Below are 22629 nucleotides of genomic sequence, written 5' to 3'. Positions count from 1 at the left end.
CCCACAATGAGGTCTCCCCTCAGCCTTCTCTTTTCCAGACCAAACAGCCCCAGGGCCCCCAGCCACTCCCACAACCCCTGTTCTCCAACCCCTTCCCCAGCTCCTTCTCTGAATGCGCTCCAGCCTGTCAAGGTCCTTCTTGTAGTGACAGGCTCAAAACTGAACCCAGGATTCGAGGTGCAGCCTCACCAACGCTCAGTCCACAGGAAGGATCACTTCCGTACTACTGCTGCCCACACCACGGCTGATCCAAGCCAGGATGCTGGTGGCCTTCTTGGCCACCTGGGCCACTGCTGATTCACATTCAGCTGCTGTCAACAAACATCCCCAGGTCCTTTTCCTCCGAGCAGCTTTCCAGCTGCTCTTTGCCAAGCCTGGAGCGCTGCATGGGGTTGTTGTGGCCCGAGTGCAGTAACCCGTCATTACAAGGTTTGGTCTTGGGTCTTCACCCCAGCCTTTAGCAACTGTTCTGAGGCCCTGCTAGAGGCCTCGAGCCAGGGGTCAAATGGTTTACCGTAGCAGACATTATCAAAATAATTAAGATAGAGTTACAAAAGGAAAAGGAAACATTTTCTTAAAGGGAAGCGTTACAACAGCGGTACCGACAGCTAAACCAAATCAACTGAGCTTCAAACAGAAACGTGGCTTTTATAGTACCAAAAATCATGAACAATTTTAACTCATTTCTCCAGAAGTTTACAACTGCATGGAAAAGACAAGACCTTTTAATGAGCTAGCATCCTCAGCATAACTTTATATATTGTTGTAACGAAGGAAGACAGATCCTGTGGGAACAGGGACTGACACAAATCCAGTAGCAGCTCTAGAGAGACTAACACTACCCTGGACGAAACGCTGCATGGAACGGTGCACTCCAGAGTGCCAGGAAGAGCAGTGCTGAAACCCAGCACGGAGGGGTTCCAGCACAGCAGAAGGGACACGTGCACGTTTGGTACAACACAGAACAGTGAGATCTGGGAAGGTACCACAATCAGAGCTCCCTTACCTGCCAGCGGTGGCAGCGCCTTCTCCACAGAAGGCAGCGGCTCCTTCCGGGTTGGCCGGCTGAGGGAGGTGTCCTGGGCACTGAAGAGGCCAGGGCTGTCGGGTAATTTTTTACGTCCATTGGTGCTGGTAGAGTTTGTGACTCTGCAGCTTCCTATTGCACTTGTGAAAAGATTTGTGTGTTCATCGCTGCTGGCCAGCTCAGCGCTTGGAGTGAATGCCCCCAGGGACAGCCCAGAGGAGTTTTCTGAACAGTCTATCTGTAGCGGTGTCTGCAATCCCAGCGCTAATGAATTGGACTCCGAAGGCTCCCTCCTGACCCACTGTTCATCTCTGCTTAGCAAACCCTTGGACGGTGACAAGTGTGGACAAGACATGTGACATCTGTGTTTTTCTTTATGTTTGTACCTCTCACCAACAGCTTCCTTCCCAAACCTGTAGCGCTTCAAGGACTCCAGAACTGTTCTTGAAGAGCTATTGGCCGTTAGAGTGTCCATGGAAACCTGCGGCTGTTCCGAAGAACGGTGTTCTCTGTGCTTATGGCGATGTCTATGCTTATGTTCGAGCATCCAGCCATAAGCCATTTCTGGTGGAACGCTGGGATATGTGCTCATTGACAAGAGCGGAGTCCTGCTTGTTGTCAGGAAAGCCTCCTGGCGCAAAAGTTTATGCTTCTTCTTGTGATATTTGGTGGGATTGAGCAGCAAATGGCCTGTATGCATGTAGGAGGGTGGCGGCAGGGGGGTAGTGAAAGAAGGAGAAGGCGGAGGAGGATAAAGAGTTGGAGGGTACCTTCCATAATAACCTAAGCCTATGGGAGCAGCAGCGAGGGGAGAAGGAGAGTAAGGCATGCCGTAGGAGGGATAGAACCCGGTGCTGGAGAGAGGAAAGCTCAGACTATGCATAAAAGGCATTTCTGCCATGGCCTCCCGCATTTTGGGTGGCCGGCCTCTCTTCTTCTTTAGATCGGGTTTTCTAATGTAGTGCAAAGGATCTAAAGGAAAAGTCGGGTGGGTGTAGAAACTATTGAAATTGATCCTAAAAATGGTTGGCAACAAATCGCGGGGTATGAAATGGTGACTCCTGTGGGTTATTCTAATTTCACTTAACCGACTTATTAATTCCTCTAATTCGGCGAGGAAGTCTGGGTCCTGCCTGCCTCGAAGCTGAGGATACTTCTTTTTCCTTTTTCGCTTCTGTCTCTTCATTTTATCATAGCTCAGGTAGTCATGGCTGCGACGCTTGCACTTGTGTTTATGCTTTTCCTTTAGATTGCTTAGAACAGTGGACGTTTCGGGTGGAATAAGGGAAACGTGATCAAAAGTATGCCTTTTCTTCTTCTGCCCGCAGAATTTCTCTGCTCGATCTGAAGTGCTGTTGTTGTCTGTTCCTATTCCGCTGTCACTGGGGATCGTCTCGTCACTGTGGGACTCGCTGATGGGGGAAGGAGTGGCTTCTTTCAGCGATGTCAGCTCGCTCAGGTGTGAGGGAGAGTTGGGCAGCAGTGTTGGTGGAGACAATCTCCTCCTTCCCTTGGCGGCTTTCTTCATGGCGAGGGTCTGAACGACGCTTCCCTGCCTGGAGTGGATGTGTAAGTACGGCACCGAGCTGGGCTCAATGAATCCTGCATCACTGCTGACGGGGCTCTGGCCCCCGCTCACCGCAGAAGACTGGGAGCAAACTGGAGATGGAAGGATCTCGGCATTGGTACCTGCTGAAGGCAGCAAGTGGGGAAGTACCTGTCCTAGCGACGTACCAGGAGCTTGCTGCGCAGACTTCTCAAGGACTGCCAAGCCAGCCGAGCTGCCAGTTAAAATCCCATTCAGGACAGCTTTAGGCTTCCTTCCTCTCCTTTTTCCTATATAAATGGTTCCTTTCTTGCTGACGTTTATTTGCTGGCCCAATTTTGAACCAAATGTGGCAGCGAGAGTGGACACCGTATTGTGGAGTTTAGATTGCACTTTCCCTTTGTTATTTGGTTCGACAGTGCTAGACAGAATCTGATTCAGAAGTTTCTTTCGCTTCAGAGTTTTCATTTTATTTATTTTTCGAATAATTGTTTTCATTAACTGTCCATTATTTCTCTTGGCAACTTTTCTGTCTGCGTCTACTTCTAAATCAGTCATGCTACAAATATTAGGTTTTTGGATTTCTTCTGGCCCTCGGAGCTGGTCCTTTCTCTCAAAGAAATCCCCACTTCGATGCTGATCACTTTCAGACTCTATCTTGCTCGAGCTCTCAGTTCCAACAAAAGGTGCCACAGAAAGAATAGGTGGCTTCATTTTAATTGATGACCTGATCTGTCTTTTAGGCCTCCCTCTCTTCTTAGGAAAAGGTTGTCCTGATAAGCTCTGTTTTAGAGAGGGAATTTCTACTTCAGGCTGCAATATTGGAGGTTCTTGCTCTTCTTTTGACTGCACTGAGAAGACTTTCGATGCTGGGATCTTCAGAGTTCTTTTGGGGGGACCTTCAAGCTCCGGCATCTCCTGGGACTTTGGTCTTCCTCTCTTGGGTTTATACATGTCAGGCAAGAAATCGTCCGACATACATAAACCAGAGGGTTGTTTGTGAGCGCTGTAGAACTTTTGCGTTTGCTTGTCAGCCTCAGCTAAGAGGGCAAGTGACTGCCCATTTGTTTCAGTCAGTTTTGGCAGCTGATGTTTGACAAATTCATGCTCCACAAATGAAGAGGATCCTATGTTTTTCAAGAATTTCGCCTGCTCCAAATTACTGCTGGATAGTGCGCTGTATGAAATGTTTTTAAAAAGCTCTGACCTTTCCAGTTCCAGGCCCTTTGGAGGCCGACACGTGCTTCTTGACACCACTTTAGTCCATCGTGGCTTCCTTCCTTTTCTTTTCTTTAACGGTTTTGACTGCTGAGAAGCGCTCAGATTTTTTGCTCCTTGGCAGGATTTATCTGATGCAGCTATTGCCCCGATCTTTAGGAACTGCTTGCTGCTAAACAAGCTTGTAAAACTCACTACTGATGGGGTGACAGTAGCATGAATGCTTGTTTCAGGTCCCAAAATGGGCTTCTTCCCTGTCGAAGGACTAGTTCTTGAAGTTTCTACGTAAACAGCTTTTGACTCATTCAAATCTTTATCAGCACCTTTAAAATCGGTGCTCAGCGTATGGTTCAACGTTCTGTTGATATTCAGGAGTGTGCTGTCAGAAGAAAATGGAGTTTTACCAATCTGATCTGAAATACCTTCCAAGAGATCTGCTGTGGAACTTAAATGCAACGGATTAGACGCTAATGGTGAAGACGTCGTGGAGAGGCTCCTGTTTAAGGTGGTAACAGACACCGTGGGTGAGGGTGATGGGAGATTTCCCTCTCCCACTGCACTGAACGGGGACTTTGCTGTCGATACGTCTGAAGCACCTCCCGTTCTGAAGTCTGGTGAAGTGCAATAAACTGGAGGCTGCTTTTCATGCTTCGATGTTTCATAAATCCCTTTTTCACTGGTTGAGTAAGCATCCTGGGGAATGCAGATTCCTTCATTAAACATCTCTTTGCCCACATCAGCGATTTCTTTCCGAATTGAAAATTTCTCCAACATACTTTCTTTATTCGGCCTCATAATATGCTTCTCAAAGGTTTTGCTTGTCGTATTTTCCTTCAGTAAGTCCGTAGTCTCATGGCTTTCAAGGCTACTGAGGTTTGAATTGCAAGGAAGCTTAAAGGGCTCCGAGGCAGGTAAAAGAGAGTCCGCTTTCAGAGTTCCAGAGTCCTTGTTAACCAAACCAACTGGACTGCTGATTGCCGTTGGCTTCTTTCCAGAGTCCTTGCTAACCAACCCCACCGGGCTGCTAATTCCTGGCATCTTCCTCCCAGAGTCCCTGTTAACTGGTCCTACTGGGCTGCCAATCCCTGGTGTCTTCCTTCCAGATTCTTTGTTAGCCAGAACTGTCACGCTGCCAGTCCCTGGCAGCTTTCTCCCAGAATCCTTATTAACGAGTCCTGCAGGACTATTTATTCCCAATAATTTCTTCCCAGCATCTTTGTTAATCAATCCTGCTGGAGTGCTAATTCCTACTGGCTTCTTGACAGACTCCTTCCCAGTCAATCCGGCCGGAGTGCTGATACCCGGAAGTTTCCTCCCAATGTCTTTGCTGATTAATCCAACTGCAGAGCTGGTCACCGGCTGCTTCTTTCCAGAGTCCTTGTTAACTAACCCAGTCGGAGGGCTGATCCCTGGCGGCCTCTTTCCAGAGTCCTTGTTAACCAAGCCAATTAACGGGCCAATCCCTTGTGGCTTTTTCCCAGAGTCCTTGTTAACCAATATGGCTGCACTACCAATCCCTAATGGCTTCTTCCCTGAGTCCTTACTGACCATCCCGACAGCAATACCAGAACTTGGCAGTTTCTTTACCAAATCTTTATTAACTAACCCACTCGCAGCAATGGTTCCCGGTGGCTTCTTCGTCGAGTCTTTAACCAAGCCAGACGTAGTTCCATTCCCAGGTTTCTTCTGCTTTGTTTTGGAAGACTTTGAAGGAGGACAAGTTGCAATAAGTTGAGCCAGTTTTTCTGTTACAGTTGTTGCTCCGTTAATTTGCGTTCTATCCTTTAAGTCAGAATTATGGCTACTGATAAGAGTCGGAGGAGATGACTTTATATAATCTGTCATTTCAGAGTGTAATGGGGAAACTTTCTTAGCTAAAGGGTTTGTTTCTACTTGTGTACCTTCTTCCACAGGCAATTCAACTGCCGCAACTTCTCCAGCTTTCTTGTACGGCTTTGAAGGGTCCTAAAAGTTAATAAGAAACAATTCTCTTTAGCAACAGAGCACAAGGACTGAGTAACACCGCATCTTTTTAAGTTGAGATCATTAATACCTGCTTCCGATAACAGGGCAACTACGTAACACACATTTCATCATCCTATTCATTTTAAGGCAAATAAATTTCATAGAATGGTTTGGGTTGGAAGGGACCTTAAAGAAAATCCAGTTCCAACCCTCCTGCCATGGGCAGGGACACCTCCCACTAGACCAGGAGTATTTGTTCAGCAAGCCAACCCCGCAGGACTTAAAAGAGAAGACTGAGAGCTGGATTCCATCAGACACATGCCTAGAGATGGGAAGCAGCCACTTGGTCAATGTACTGCTTGCGCTTTCAGAGCCTCTGCAGCAGCAGAACAGGCACTCCGAACCCCACGGTGCTGCAAGGATGGAGCATCAGGTGGGTTTCCCTCAGCTCACATCCAGGCCTGGCACTTATGAGAAAATCACAACATGATTCCAGACCTGGAATCCACCCCTGCTGACCTTCCTGGCCATACCTGGGGCAGACTGTGAGCGCTCTGACTGAACAGTATTGAAGCAGACTTCCTGACCAACCTGAACGCCAACCTCATGGCATTACGCTCACTTTTCTATGACCCTAAATTTGCAAAATAACTTTGGAACAACATTTTAATCTTCATTGTTTAGCAGATGTAGAGACATTTGAAAAATTCATCTAAATACTGACATGGGAATGCAACTTCTCATTCCTGCATGTGGTGCACCAAGGGAGATTTAGTTTGGATATTAGGAGGAATTTCTTTACTGAAAGAGTTGTCAAGCATTGGAAAAAGCTGCCCAGGGAGGTGGTAGAGTCACCATCCCCAATGGGGTTTAAAAGATGAGTATATGTCATACTTGGGGACATGGTCTAGTGGTGGACTTAGAAGGGCCGGATCGATGGTTGGACTCGATCTTAAAGAACTTTTCCAAGTAAAACCATTTTACGATTCTATGTCCTGAGCTGCCTGCGTATATGCTCTCTGCCTTTTCTCCTGCATCATCTGCTGCCCTACTGGGGAGTTGCTGCTGGATCCTCATACTCCGCCATTTCAGGGTATCAAATGCCTCCTGCCAGGCTCCACCTTTTCCTATCCACCTCTGTTTCAAACAAAGAGCTTTGAAGTTTCATTAGACAGATAAATAAATGAATAAATGTGCAAGGAAACTCTTCTAAGCTCCAGCTTTGACCTAAATAAGACGTCAGGATTTTGCAAACATGACTTTAGCATCAAACAAGGGTTCTTTGAAAGCTGGAGGCATTTGTCCTAGAAAGCTTCTTTCTCGTCTAGGGCGAGTGAATTTTCCAAGCACACTGAAAATTATTTCAAAGAACATGAAAACCGAACCAAGAAACAGCTGCTGAGACGGCAGACAAGGCCAAAAAGAGTTTGCAATTTTCTTCAGCATTTCATCTTCCCTGGAGCCTTCTCTTCTCCGGGCTAAACAACCCCAGCTCTCCCAGCCTGTCCTCATATGAGAGGTGCTCCAGCCCTTGGATCATCTCCATGGCTTCCTCTGGGCTCACTCTAATAGATCCATGTCCCTCCTGTCCTGATCACCCCATACATCTCAGACCAGCCTCAGTCACCGCCTGTGTCTTTACTAGGTCCACACTAAAATCCTTGTTGTACGAGAAGCTGCTTACACTCCCCACTCTGCCAGCCCAAATGCGTGTCCAGAAAACAAACAGAATTTCCCATGAACAGCAAGAAATCCCTGATCAAAGAGCTCCTCCTGGAGGAGGGTGGCCACCTGCATCAGCTGGGGTCAGATGGTCCCAACCTGCCGCAGGAGCAGAACAAACCCCACCAGTCTGATCGGTTACTGGTTGTAAAGCTGCGGTGTAAAAGAGCCTGTGGTCTATGGAGAACAGGCTGGCACACAGCCCAGCTTTTCCGTGGCAGCTGCAATCTTATGTAAATCACGCTGGAGCCTCACATTTCAGGAACTTCCCCCAGCGCAGCCACCCTCACGCTCACAAACCTCCAGCTGGGAGGCCTGGGAGCAGCCATGATGTGTCCCACTTCACTGGAGACAAAAAAGGTGCTACGCACTCCTGAAATAGCTTCAGCTGCCCTAACAATCTTTCTGTAAGGTGGGAAGGCGGGATCTGAAGTCCTAAACGTGCACAGAGTGCTTTCAACACGTCCAGTGCTGCAGAGCTCCAGCAGCTGGCATGGTAGCATCCACCCACAGGTCTGTGAGCGGGCCTCCCGCTGTCACGGTGCTCCTGGAGCGGGTAGTCGGCCTGACAGGCAGCGTGTGTACACTCCGTTTCACTGGTTCCATGGAGCAGAGCACCCAGCTTCACTCTCTGACCAGAACAAACGCGGTTGTGTATCAGGGAAAGCACAAAGCCAGATTTTAGTCATAGAATCATGGAATGGGTTGGGTTGGAAGGGACCTTAAAGCTCATCCAGTTCCAACCCTCAACACTTTCCACTGGATCAAGGTGCTAAAAGGGCTCAACTCCACACAAATCACCCAGAGAAAAACCAAACCAAATATCTCCAAAGCGCTCAATCCATCTTGCTCACTGCCTGCTAACGAGCACAAACTCCAAACCTCATCGCCAGTGCCTTTGTTGCAAGGTGAGCAGGATCTGCTACGGAAAAGCCTAACCCAGTTTTGCTTGGATTACTTGCATTTTCAGTCAAGAGCAAGAGTTCAGGCCCTTCTCCACGCTGCTTTCTGGCAGGAGGTTTCCTCAAGGGGCAATGCCGTTCAAAAGGCCTAGGTTACATCACATCAATTTGTGCTTTAAAAACAGTTATTCCTGTGCAATCTTTAGCTCTAACTGCAAGGCTTAAAACTCTGTCGACAAAAGAATCGCCCCCAGCAATAACATAAACCAGCTGAGTTTTCATCAAATTGGAATTACTGTTAATTTTACACAGAGCTGAATTTAAACTGTTACACCTCCTAAGTGGATGTACTTTTCTCGACTTGCATCATTAATTTGAGGAATAAAAATTCCCAGTTATTTTGATATAAACTACTGACAGGTTATAATCCATCCCTACAGAATCATCTCAGGCACCAAGAGCAGAAAAAAAAAAAAGGCTTTATTCCTAAAAAAAGGCATCCGTTTTTATACTGCAGCATGGTCCCAGGGTTTATTTTATTATTTACTGTTGCTAATATTGGTACATATTTCCAAAAAGCTGAAGAGCAGATGATCTTTCACAGGAACAAGGAATCTCTCCTATCACGTCTAGTGTGGAATTCATACTTCTGGCACAAGACCCAGTTAGGAAATGCAGGAGAGTCTCACCTTCCAAGAGCTGACATCATTAGAAGAAAACAGTTTGTTAATGAAAAATCTATTTGTTAATTCTTTGGAGAATGACCATCAAGCAATAAGGAGTTTTATACGTGTACACACACACAGACATTCACCTCCTGTTGTTTTGGCTGCCAAACTTCTGCCCAACACACAGGCTGGAGCACCCTGAGGACCGACAAAGCACTTTGGCGGTTGGGGCATCGATATCTTCTACATCAGTTCATACTCATAGAACGGGTTGGGTTGGAAGGGACTTCAAAGCCCATCTAGTCCCACCCCCTGCCATGGGCAGGGACACCTGCCACTGGATCAGGGGCTCCAAGCCCAAACCAACCTGGCCTTTAACCCCTCCAGGGATGGGGCAGCCACCACTGCTCTGGGCAACCTGGGCCAGGGCATTTCCAACCTCATCGCGAAGAATTTCTTTCTAATGTCTAGTCTAAATCTTCCCCCTTCCAATTTAAAGACATTAAAATCGAGTTCCTGAATTAAGGAGTGAAAGCATTTGCTGTTTACTTTTCACCACCAAGGCTTTTCAGTCTGTGCTAAGCGGAAGTTTTAGCCAATCAGCAATACAAAATGACTTTGTGTCATCAGTCCAAGACAAAAACTAATGTCCCAGAGTATACTAAAAAGATCCCTGAGCTACTCCAAAAGCAAACAAACCCTTTTGTTAGCTGTGTTACTTTTTTTTTGCTTGAAAGCTTTCAGCGAGTGGCTGTGATTTCATCAGCAAGCTTTCCTGAAGCACTTCACTCCATAACCAGGGCCAGCAGAGAGAGCGACAGCATAGTGCACTCCACAGGTCTGCAAAGAAACATGGAGATGGAGCAAAAGGGCACGTTCCAACCTGCTCCCCTGCTCTAAGAGGACTATTCCAACTACAGCAGGCTGTTACTGTCACCTCTTGCCTTCCTGTTCTCTAAAACTTCAGTCATGCAACGTTGCTATGTCGCTGTCTGCACCGCCCCTGCCCGCGGAAGTAAACCATTCACAGCCTCACGCACTAAAACAGATGCAGAATGGATGTTTGCGTCTAAGGCTCAAGGTGCGAAGGCACAACAACGTCCGCCTGGCACAGGGGGCTTCTGATGGAAAGAAACACGAGAAACCCAAGTTGCCTTTTCAGCGTCAAGAAGCAAATTGAACACTGGATTGCTATTAGAGCAGCATCTTAATTTTGTTTCTCTTAACACTAGGGAACCATAAAATCATGGAATCATTAAGGTTGGAAAAGCCCTCATCCAGTCCAACCGTCAGCCCAACCCCACCATGCCAACCAAACCATGTCCTGAAGCACCATATCTACGTGTTTTTCAAACACCTCCAGGGATGGAGACTCCACCACTGCCCTGGGCAGCCTCTGCCAGGGTTTCATCACTCTGTCAGTAAAGGAATTTTTCCCAATATCCAATCTAAACCTGCCCAGGCATAACTTGAGGCCATTTCCTCTCATCCTATCAGAACAAGAGAACCTCAGCCATTTCAAGGTCTCTCTTCTCTGCTCTCCGATTTGTTTAACTCCTTTATCTACACATTTCTGGAGGGAAAACTGAATATACATGCTCTCCACCTCACTGACCTGCTCACCGCTGAGGATCATAGAAGCAAAGAATGGTTTGGGTTGGAAGGGACCTCAAAGCCCACCCAGTTCCACCCGCTGCCATGGGCAGGGACACCTCCCACTGGCTCAGGGGCTCCAAGCCCCATCCAACCTGGCCTGGAACCCCTCCAGGGATGGGGCAGCCACCACTGCTCTGGGCAACCTGGGCCAGGGCTTCCCTACCCTCATTATGAAGAATTTCTTCCTAATGTCTAAATTAATGGAGAATGGAGATGACTGCTCCGTTAACTCCACTCCCTGAAGCTTGAGAGTCCTTTCCACGCTCAGACTGAAAAAGAAGCAGGACTATCAGCCAGAAGCACGAAAGATTTTTCTGCTGTTATAACTTTCACACTGATATTCCCAGAAGTTTCCCACTTCTCCACTTTGTGTCCGAGCACACTGCAAGTGCTACATTTTCACTCAAATTCTTTATTCCTCCTTTAAGAAGGACAGAGTTCAGTTTCACAGCTCCAAATATGGCCACACCTTGCTCTGAATCGGTCTCATATTTCTTATTTTTCCCTCCTCTCCAAGAAAAGGAAGGATTAAGAGATCACTTTAATTTTCTTAAGTGTAATTTGCAGTGCTAAAACTTGCTTTATTTCATTACAGTAAGAAGAAAACCCTTGGGTTTTACACTTAAAACATGCCATGGTTTTAAACCACGTTTACCATTTGTTTCTGGATATGCAGTTTTTAATCACACTCACTAGAAATCAGTGGGATGCTGCAAAGCATCACTTCTAACGATCCAAAGTGCCAGAATGGCAGCAGGGAACACCCAGAGTTAAATATGAAAACCATCTCAATACAAATTCAGAGAGCGAGTAGAGTATCCAAAGTGAATTATCATCAGTTGGGGATTTGAAGCTATTTTAAGTAATGCAAATTTAATGCAACAAAGCTGCGCTTCTTTAGACCACGCATTCCGGCTGTTCCCCAGACAAGCAGCAGGAGTAACTCTACTTCGAAGTGCTGGAATTAAAAACTGATATTGGATCAATGCTACCATATAGAATAGCAATAATATTTAATTGTATCAGTAATATTTGTTTCTCAACTTTCTAATTTCATAGAATGGGTTGGGTTGGAAGGGACCTCAAAGCCCATCCAGTTTGAACCCTGCCATGGGCAGGGACATCTCCCAGTGGATCAACGGCTCCAAGCCCCATCCAACCTGGCCTTGAACACCTCCATGGATGGAGCTGCCACCCCTCCTCTGGGCAACCTGGGCCTTCCCACTGACATTATAATGAATTTCTCCCTAGGATCTCACCTAAATCTTCCCCTACCCAATTTAAAGCCGTTCCCTCTCATCCTATCACTACAGGCCCTTTAGGAAATACAGACCACTACAAGAAAACCAGGAGTGGAGGGAGAAAATTCTGCTTTAAGTCAGCAGGTGACAACTAAAAGGAGTCGGAGTGTGGAGAGGATTCACTACCACGGTATTAGTTAGCAGAACTCCTAGGTATGTTGGAGAAAAGCACATGCTGTAACACAGCATTTCTAAAATTCAGCATCTGTGCAACCACATTTGTAATTCCTGCCACGTCTCCTGATTTCCCCTATCTGCTATTGCTGCTCTTACTCTTTATATTATGCAGACGATAAAAAACAAGACATCCTGAAGGCAGGGCTGTCTCCTTACATTTGGAAAATACCTGGCACATCCCTTAAGCCACTTCCTTTCCATGCATTTATCACCGGGCTGTTTGCTAACATACCAAGAGGTACTTTTTACTTTCTGTGCATTGCTCGAAAAGCTCATTGGACAGCGTCAAACCAACAGTGCTAACAGGTCAGAAATAAATACAAATCCAGATACTAGAGACAAGCACAGAAAACTCCTAGCCCCACTGCAGCAGAGATAAGACTCCCCACTTTGTTCTACACAGGAGACTAAGAATTACACTATGACTAATCTACGTAATTTACACTTCCCAGCTAACACGGGAATAACCTCTCATTGCTGCTAAAAAACACAACGTTGCCAAGATATGGAAGAGCAAAAGCATGTTTTCCTATCAAGGGCCATGGAGATGATGCGAGGGCTGGTGCACCTCCCGTACAAGGCCACGCTGAGAGTTGGAGTTGTTCGGTCTAGAAAAGAGAAGGCTCCAAGGAGACCTTAGAGCAACTTCTAGTACTGAAAGGGGCTCCAGAAGCTGGGAAGTGACTTTTTACAAGGGCCCATAGTAGCAGGATGAGGGAAAATGGCTTTAAATTATGAGGGGGTAGATTTAGATTAGACATGAGAAAGAGATTCTTCATGATGAAGGTGGTGAGGCCCTGGCCCAGGCTGCCCAGAGCAGTGGTGGCTGCCCCATCCCTGGAGAGGTTCCAGGCCCGGTTGGATGGGGCTTGGAGCCCCTGATCCAGTGGGAGGTGTCCCTGCCCATGGCAGGGGGTGGAACTGGATGGGCTTTGAGGTCCCTCCCAGCCCAACCCATTCTATGATTCTAATATCAGAGATTATATGGAAAACCAGTAGAAAACGATCATACAGTGCTGCCAGAAACGTTTCAATACAGTTGTGATGCGCTCTGACTTGCAGAGTGCTACACATACACCACTCACCTGTTTCGAAGGATAGTGCTCGTTCTTCTCATCTGTCATCTTCCCACTCTTCGGGGCCCTTCTAGGTTGCTTGATGCTGGTTTTTATAGCAGGCCGGCACACATAATTCTCGAGGTTCTTGGGAGGCTTTTTCGTCCGCTTTGCTTGAAGGCCGATCTTCAGTTTCAAGTTTCCCTCCGAAAAGTTTGTTTCTTTCACTGAAAACTGTTGCTGCGCATCAGACAGAGCCTCATTCTTCCCATTCTCTGTGCTGCTTCCCTCCCGATTCTTCTTCTTGCTGTCGTCGTCCTCCTTAGTGCAGCCTTCGAGCTCTGCTTCTCCTTTTTCCACCAACGTGCCAATGTTTACCACAGAGGGGCTTTTCCCAGAAAACCCTTCAGAATCAGAACCCAAGCCTAACATAGCAGTATTCCGAGGGTCCATCACAGGCGGAATATATGCCTTTGAGTAACGTCAGGGAAGATTTACAGAGATATGTTCCACAGAAGATCTATTCTACTACTGGCAGCCAGCATCTTTTACTCTGCAGAAAGAAAAGACAGAGGTAAATTTTGATTTTCAATCAGAAATGCCATGAATATTGAAAACAATTAGAAAGCAATCAGTCATATTTTGATTGCTACTGGGGAGGGGTCCCTGATCACAAAGTGCAGGAAGAGGATGAAGGGGAACAATCTGAAGCTGAAAGAGGGGAGATTGAGATGAGATCTTGTGAAGAAATATTTCCCTGTGAGGGTGGGGAGGCCCTGGCCCAGGTTACCCAGAGCAGTGGTGGCTGCCCCATCCCTGGAGAGGTTCAAGGCCCGGTTGGATGGGGCTTGGAGCCCCTGAGCCAGTGGGAGGTGTCCCTGCCCATTGCAGGGGGTGGAACTGGGTGGGCTTTGAGGTCCCTTCCAACACAAATCATCCTGTGACTCCATGAAAATATTCTTTTTATTTAAAAGCAGAGCCCAGCTGCTCCCAGCGCTGCCACTGCTCAGGAACGGCGCAGATAGTGGAACCTCTGATAAAGCATGCCAAACCCGGAGACAATCCGATTTTAATCACCTGAGCTGAACCCGAGTGTGCGTTGGTTTACAAACACGCTGCAAAATCTTCTTACCAGTGAATGCTTCCCATCATTCGGGAAGCAGGATGGAAGAACAGAAAAAATCCCGCCAGCTACATTCACACACCATCATGTTCTTCAATGAGCATGGGAACAGCACAGCCCACACTTCCATCATCAGAGACACCCTTAGGTGTTTATAATTAATGTATTTTTCCACCCAAGTGGACATATTTGTTTTAGGGGCATTCTAAGCAAAAAGTGTTTAAATATCTTCATCATTTGAATAACTCCATCATTTTTGAAAATTAAGCAAGTCAGAAACAGGTCTGAATAAACCCCAATGTACTGAAAAGAGCATCACAGGAACCAAACTTGCACGATTTCTGTTCTCATCTTCCCTATAATTATTGAGGCTGAATTGTTAGGAACACTATGAAAAGATTTCAACGGTTTCAATGAACTTCAAAATGAGTTTCAATGGTTTCAAAAAGGTTTCTGTGAGCTCAGCAATTATCTGTGACATTTGGCCTCCTGGCAGGCTGGCGCATGCAGACCAGAGCCCATTGCCACTGGGCAGGTCCCACAGCCTTTGAGCCTGACAAGAATTGAGCAAACCCAGCCGGGAGGAGGCGGTGTTTGAAGTGGCTCAGTGAACAGAAGTGCTGTGTAAAAACAGGGAAGGACAAGGAACGTGAAAGGCGACACGAAGGCAACTGCAGCAGCCACAGGCTGGAAGACGGATGCCAGGATTAGGGAGGATGGAAGAAATGCTCTGAGAACACAGAATGCAAACTGCTAGAAAGGCTTCATCACCTGCATCCTCAGAGAAACTGATTTCCACATCTTCCATCCACGTTATTACAAGGGATTTGTATCTGCAGCTATGAGTTTTCAATCAATCCTGAAAAATCCAAACCACTGCTATTACTCATCATACCAGAGGTAATTGGATAAAATCTCCATTTTACAACTAGAAAAAACGGGTAGAGCCAAGAGGGGCCAGAAAGCAAGGCAGTGACTGCTCCTAGGTCACGGCCCAATGTTCTATCAGGCTACACTGAGTCACCAAAAATGGGCTTTTTCGCACATGCCAACACACAAGGGAACACCAGCCAGCAATTAAATAATTCTAAGCCAGCAGATGAATTCTTATTTTCCTTTTATTGCAGTAACACCACTGCTTTCCCTCTGCTCCTTGCAATCCACCTGCCCCATGTGCCCTGCTCTACAGGATCCTGACCATTCTTCTCGTAGATCGTGCCCTAAAATCTCCTTGTGGATGTCAATGCAAACAAGCAGCCAGACCATGGCAGCCACAGTTAAAACCACAGAATGGTTTTGGATGGAAAAGACCTTTAAGATCATTGAGTCTGATCATCGACCCAGCCCTTCTAAGTCCACCACTAGACCATGGTCCCAAGTATGACATCTACCCGCCTTTTAAACCTCTGCAGGGATGGAGACTCCACCACCTCCCTGGGCAGCCTCTTCTACTGCTGTTGCTTGACAACCCTTTCAAGTAAAGAAATTCCTACCAATATCCAACCTAAATCTCCCCTGGTACATCTTGAGGCTATTTCCCCTTGTCCTGTCACTGGCTTCCACGGAGAAGAGACCAGCACCCACCTCGCTACAACCTCCTTTTAGGCAGCTGCTCAGTTGTTTAGGCAGTAGTTCAGTGCAGTGATAAAAGCAACACCAATGTTTTGTATTTAAAAACTTTTTATGATGAAAGAAATTGCTATTTCCCTGGGGACTCCAATCCACATTTTGCAAACTCATCCATGGGATCTTCGGCTCGCCAGAATTTTGCCAGATTAAGACCCATCTATGATCAAATCTCTACACAGCCTCACAAATCCTGATCAATACATGTCCCAGCCACCCTCCAAGGACGCAAACCACATCAAACTTCCCTCTCTCATCCAGTAGATTCTGTAGATCTCAAATCCCTCCTGTAACTGTTCTTCCCTGAAAAGATTAACTAGGAAGCATTTTAACATCTGGTTTGACGTGCGCTACCTAGGACTAAATGGTGTTCATTAATGACTTTTCTAATGCCAAATACAGTTTTAATACCTATTCTTCACTCTTATTTCCCTCTGGACGCATCCAAAGCCCTTTTTGCCCATTATCTGCTAAGATTTCTGTTCTTCTGATTCCCTACTTTACCAGAAAAAAAAATACTAAGGGTTGACTTATGCCACCAGCTCCTAGATTTGTGTGTGTCTCCACTCCCTCAGCAATATTAAATGAGATTCTTCCTTCCCTCTGTCCAATTTATTGCGTCATCTTCACGCCTGCTACGGCTTTTTGTTGATGAAAACATACTGTGATTTTATATTTGGAAGAGGAGTATTTTTTCTTTTGGTTCTTCCCATTGTTTCAGCTCCAGGGGACGTTAAACAAATTCAGCTGAGTGTCTGAATCCCAGTAACTCTGTGGGATCCCACAACCAGACGAGAGGGAATGGCCTCAAGTTGTGCCAGGAAAGGTTCAAATCAGACATCAGGAAAAATGACTTCACCAAAAGGGTTACAGGCACTGGCAGAGGCTGCCAAGGGAGGCTGCGGAGTCTCCATCCCTAGAAGGATTTAGAAACTGGGCAGATGAAGTGCTTAGGGATCTGGTTCAGTAGTGGACAGGGACAGTTGGTCTCAATCAAAGGTCTTTTCCAACCAAACAATTCCAGGATTCTATGAATCGCCTCTCCCGCACCTCACATCTTTTCTTCTGCTCGGGGAGACAGCTACCACACACAGATGTTCTTTCTCAAAAGGAGAATAAAATGTGTCATAAAACGCCCACTGTATTTCTCCACATCCCATATCCCAGGCAGCAACCCGGAGCACTGGAGTCATGACAACAGAGATTCAAGGACCCTGGATCACCTCTGTGACGATTTCTCAGATGTTTAGAGATAGACACGTTTGTCAGAAATAAAGTTCCTGTTGGTGCTGTTTGAGGTGACAAACGGAGCGTTTCACAAATGGGAGCCATAATACAATGAAGTACCTGTCCGGTGGAGGAGAATATCCCACAGCAGCATTCCCAGCACAGCCAGTGTGGTCCCTGTGCTGGGAGCAGGCATGGCAATAGGACACGGGTTTTGTAGGAAGCAAGGTAGTGGGCAGGCACGACAGGTCACACCTCACTGGGAGGAAAACTGGAAGCAGTGCTTCTCCTGCTATCTTCCCTTTCCCTCTACAGTATCTTCCCTTTCCCTCTGCCATCCTACCTGACCGACCCTGAGAGGTCTGGGAACACCAGATTGAATTTTGATTGCCTGATAATTTTGTTGTTTCATATGCAAATTGATGTGAAATTGCTAAAAACTGCATAACAAACCCTGTATTTGATCAGACCAAAGCCGTGTTTAGCCTCAGGTTGTGAGTCTCAACATCAGCCAACACTCACTGCCTAGGGAAAAGAGAAAAACCCACACGTACGTTGTGCTAATTCTACTAAAATATTCTCCCAGCCTCTAAATTTGTGGCTCAGGAACTTCCTGAGAGGAATCTGTACGCCTGATGCTTTTCAATGGATTTTTCTGCACAAAATGCTCCGTTATTTTTACCCACCTAGTAAAAGACAACGTAAGGGACGCAGTGATCCAGTATTTCCTGGTTGGGGATGACGTGATTGAGAGCAGCCCTGCGGAAGGCCTGGGGTGCTGATTGATGAGAAGCTCAGCATGAGCCAACAATGTGCACTCGCATCCAAAAAAGCGTGGCCAGCAGGGTGAGGGAGGGCATTCTGCCCCTCTGCTCCGCTCTCATGAAAGCCCATCTGGAGCCCTGTGTCCAGGTCTGGAATCCCCAGCATAAGGAGGACATGGAACTGTTAGCACAGGTCCAGAGGAGGCCACAGAGATGATACAAGGGCTGGAGCACCTCTCCTACCAGGACAGGCTGCGAGAGTTGGGGTTGTTCAGCCTGGAGAAGAGAAGACTCCAGGGAGACATTGGAGCAGCTTCCAGTACTCAAAGGGTCTCCAGGAAAGCTGAGGAGGGACTCTTGATCAGGGAGTGCAGAGGGGGGATGAGGGGGGGACGGCTTTAAATTGGAAGGGGGAAGATTTAGATTAGACACTAGGAAGAAATTCTTCACACTGAGAGTAAGGAGGCCCTGGAACAGGATGCCCACAGCAGTGTTGGGTGCCCCATCCCTGGAAGGGTTCAAGGCCAGGTTGGATGGGTCTTGGAGCCCCCCATCCAGTAGGAGGTGTCCCTGCCCATGGCAGGGGTGGAACTGGATGGGCTTTGAAGTCCCTTCCAACTCAAACCATTCCCTGATTCTGTGATTTCATCTATAACTCCTGACACAACCTACAGACAACACCAAACTCCCCCAGCGCTCGACCGGCCCCACACAGGTGAGCCACGCTGCACACCAGGTACTGCTGCAATACAGAGCATCAGGAACCAACACTAATTTTACTGGTGCAGAATAATCACATTAGGCTTGCATTTCAGAATATTTTCCTTTTTGAAAGCCGTGAGATGAATGACATGACTGCAACGAAGGGGAAGAAATGCATCCACCATGGCAAACATTGACCTCTTGCCAATAGCAGCACAAATTAAGGTGTTCTTTCTAAAGTTAACAATCCATTTGACAACAATACTTATTTAAAAATAACTATAATTCAGTAACTCTATGTGCTATTTGCATTTTCCTCTTGTGACAACAGCATTATTATTTATATCAATAAGCCTACCTCTTGCACCAAGGGTTTAAACCGCTTTTTGTATCCTCAAAGACAGTTTAAACTTCTGAAAACAAGCTGCTTTTGCTTATAAATTATGACACCAATTATTTTACTCTTTATTATCACTCAAACATGTAGTGCTTTTTAGATGGCTATTGACTGCCTGTAGCGATCAAACGTAACTTAAGTCCACAAAGAAGTTGCGATAATTTTGTCTTTAAAACCAAGATGCACTTAGACCCCCTCAAAATAAGGAAAAAATCCATCGTATACTCTTACACAGTTGAGAAAAGCTACTGGAGCTTTAATTTTCGAGTAAGAATGCTTCTTAAGGACTCAAGCAGCCAGACAGATGATGATTTTAGAGCCCATCTCTACCCATATGTTCAACCAGCTGCTAAACCTCCCCGTTCACACAGCAGCAGAGGCACTGGGGACGGGCACAAGGCCCTCAAGGATGACCCCAGGAAACAGGAGATGTTCAGGATTCACCCCAAATGCCGCAGTCTTGGAAAACACTGCTTTTGCAAGTACATCGATGCAAGGAAGATAATCACAATAAGCAAGGCAAGGTGCAAAAAAGGGACACTGCTCCGGAAAATGAGAAGTCAGAGTATCTGAATGTATGAACGCACAGTCACAGATCATTACTATGATCGTGTGCCACAGTCCAGGCTCCCCAGATCTCTCCTGATAAGACTGGAAAGCCAGAGTGAGACCCCACCACCTCAAGTTTCCCTTCCTGGCTCCTCCTGTCAACACCCAACTACCAGGAGAGCACAAACGTGTGTCCTGAGGCCACAGGACAGAAACCCATATTCCAAGTAGTTTCTAGTTCCCTGCTAGGTAATTACCAGGGTGCAGGAACCACCAAGTAGTTTCTAGTTCCCTGCTAGGTAATTACCAGGGTGCAGGAACCACAAACCAAGGGTGAAAAACAGACATTAGGAAGTCGGGTGACTATCTAACAGAAAGAAAGGAATGGCAAAACATTTTGGGTTCTGATCTGAGATGGGTGAGGCTAAGGTACATAAGGCTCGACCGCCTAATCCCAAACTACCGCTCAGTAAAACTAAAATAGGATTAAAAATCCAATGGAAGTAATATTTCAGAAGTATGATTTTTGTGGGGCATTGCAAGCAAAAAAAGTCTTCAGCCACTGCTCCGGGAATATCCCAAAAGCCACAAAAGCCAAAGAAACAGCCTGGCAAGCCCCAAGCTCAGGACCACCTCCTCTCCCTGGTGCTCTCACTGCCCTCTATTCAGCAGGGAAAGGGTCCTCGCACGCTGCACAGTGCCCCCCACCCCGTTCAGCAGGGCAGGGTCCCCCCACCCCGCACGGTGCTCCCATTCTTCGCACCACCTCCTTCGGTGCCCCCGCTCCCCACATTCGCCACTGCTTTCCATGCTCAGCCCCCCGGTGTCTCCATTCTCTTCCCATCCAGTAGTGCAGGGTGTACCCCCCGGGTACTCCCATTCAGCAGGGCCCCCCTTTTACCCACTCTCCCCCCCGGGGTCCTGTTCTTCCCCTCCCAGTGTCCCCTTTCCCCCCATTCAGCAGGGCAGAACCACCCCCTTTCCCGCGTTCCCCCTCCCTTTCCTCACTCTCCCTCCCCGTTCCCCGCCGCCCCGCTCAGCAGGGTCCCCCCCCGTCCTGTGCCCTCCCCCCAGGTGCCCCCCTTCTCCCCTCGTTCAGCACGGCAGGGCCCCCTGCCCAGTGCCCCCCAGTTCAGTAGGGCAGAACCCTCCCTCTCGGTGTCCCCGTTCAGCAGGGCAGAACCCTCCCCTCCTTCCCTGCTTTCCCATCCGGTGCCCCCGTTCTCCCCCGGTGCCCGTTCAGCAGGGCCACCCCTACCCACACTCTCCTCCCCGGTGCCCCCGCTCCCTCCGTTCAGCCGGGCCCCCCTTTCCCATGCTCTCCCCCCACCCCGATGCCCCCGTTCAGCCCATTCCCCTGTTCCACCACCCCGGTGCCCCAGTTCAGCCAGGCCCTCCCTCCCATGCTCTTCCCCCGGTGCCCTCTCTCCCCCCGTTCAGCCCAGGCCTCGTTCTCCCTTCCCGGTGCCTCCGCGCAGCAGGGCAGACCTCCCCCGGTGCCCCGTTCTCCCCCCTGGTCAGCAGGACAGGCTTCCCCTCCACCTGCTCTCTCCCCCTCCAATGCACCCCGTTCAGCCTGGCCCTTATCTTCTCTCTCCGGTGCCCCCATTCCCCCTCCTCGCTCTCCCCGTTCCCCCTCCCGTGCCCCCATTCTCCCTCCCCGGTGCCCCCACTCAGCCGGGCTCCCCCATCCCGTTCTTTCCCCACCCCGGTGCCCCCGTTCCCCCGTTCTCACTCTTCGGTGCCCCCGTTCCCTCTCCCCGGTGCCCCTATTCAGTCCCGCCTCCATTCCCTCTCCCCGGTATCCCCGTTACTCCTCTAGGCTCTCCCCATTCCCTCCTCCCGTTTCCCCATTCCCCCTCCCCGATGCCCCCGTTACCCGTCTCCCTTCCCCCTCCTCGTTTCCCCGTTCTTCCTCCCCTGTGCCCCCGTTACCCCGTTCCCCTCCCAGTGCTTCCGTTATCTATCTCCGTTCCCCCTCCAGTGCTCCCGTTATCCCTCTCCGTTCCCCCTCCCCGGTGCCCCCGTTCCCCCTCCCCATCTCCCCATTCCCGCTCCTCGTTTCCCCATTCTCCTCCCTCTCCGGTCCCAGTACAGGCGAGGCCTCTCTTCCCCCTACCTCCCCTCCCCTCCCCCCCCCGGTTCCCGTCCCGAGCCGCTCCCCCCCCCCCCCGCCCCGTTCCCGGTTCTCCCGTCAGGTGAGGCCGCGGCTGTCAGCGCGCAGGCCCAGACCCGCGCCCCCCGCTACTGTCACGGCGGGCCCCCCCCCGCGGCTGTCAGCGATCCCCGCCCCCTCCCCGCTGTCAGCGATCCCCGCCCGCCGCCGCTGTCCCCGCGATCGCGGCCCGGGGCGGGGGCGCGGGCCCGGGGCGGCTCCGGGCCTCGGGCGCTCCCCGCCCGCTCGTCGCTCACCGTGTCAGCGCCAACACGGCCGGGGCCGAGGTCGGGCTCCTCCGCGCCGCATCCCCCCGGCCGCCCGCGCGGAGGGGGCCCAGCCCGGGACCCGGACCGACCGAGCGGCCGCCGCTTCAGCCCTTGCTCCGAGCCGAGGCGGCGAAACCAAAATGGCGGCGACTGCTCCTCCACCGCGAGCGAGCGCCCCGCCCGCACCGAGCCAGGCCACGCCCCCTCGGGGCGAACACGCCTACCTGCCTTGTGACCACGCCTCCGCATTCTAGGCCACGCCCCATGCATCAGGCCACGCCCTCATGAGAGACCACGCCCTCTCGCGCTATCACCACTCCCCCTCCGTGAGTAGACGCCTTCAGGTAGAATGGTCACGCCCCTTACGCGTCAGACCACGCCCACTCGCGAGGCCAACACCCTCTAGGCTATGGCCACGCCCCTAAACTGAAGACCACACCCTCTGTGCGCCAGGCCACTCCCCCTACATGAAAACACGCCTCTTCATGCTCTGACCACTCCCCCACCAAACCACGCCCATCCGTACTGGGCCACACCCCATATGCCACACCACGCCCACACACATCAGACCATGCCCCAC

General features: G+C 49.1%; 1 protein-coding gene across 5 annotated transcripts in view; it reads right to left on the bottom strand.

The window, feature by feature from the left end:
- The window catches only part of ASH1L (ASH1 like histone lysine methyltransferase), a 59399-nt gene extending 37175 nt beyond the window's left edge, over window positions 1-22224 (bottom strand). For 3 of the 5 annotated variants that reach the window (XM_054051187.1, XM_054051188.1, XM_054051190.1), the window contains exons 1-3: window positions 22038-22224; window positions 13268-13790; window positions 1007-5756 (exon numbers count right to left, since the gene is read on the bottom strand). In XM_054051187.1, coding sequence (XP_053907162.1) covers window positions 1007-5756; window positions 13268-13690 — 5173 coding nt within the window. In that variant the 5' untranslated portion in view covers window positions 13691-13790; window positions 22038-22224. The remainder of the gene's footprint in view (window positions 1-1006; window positions 5757-13267; window positions 13791-22037) is intronic. The other 2 variants (XM_054051189.1, XM_054051191.1) reach the window with 2 other exon arrangements.
- Window positions 22225-22629: the final 405 nt, after the last annotated feature.

The sequence above is a fragment of the Cuculus canorus genome, chromosome 28 (assembly GCF_017976375.1).
Source record: "Cuculus canorus isolate bCucCan1 chromosome 28, bCucCan1.pri, whole genome shotgun sequence".
Lineage (NCBI taxonomy): Eukaryota > Metazoa > Chordata > Aves > Cuculiformes > Cuculidae > Cuculus > Cuculus canorus.
The sequence above is the reverse complement of the archived record's forward strand: the minus strand, read 5'-3'. Positions and strand labels throughout refer to the sequence as shown.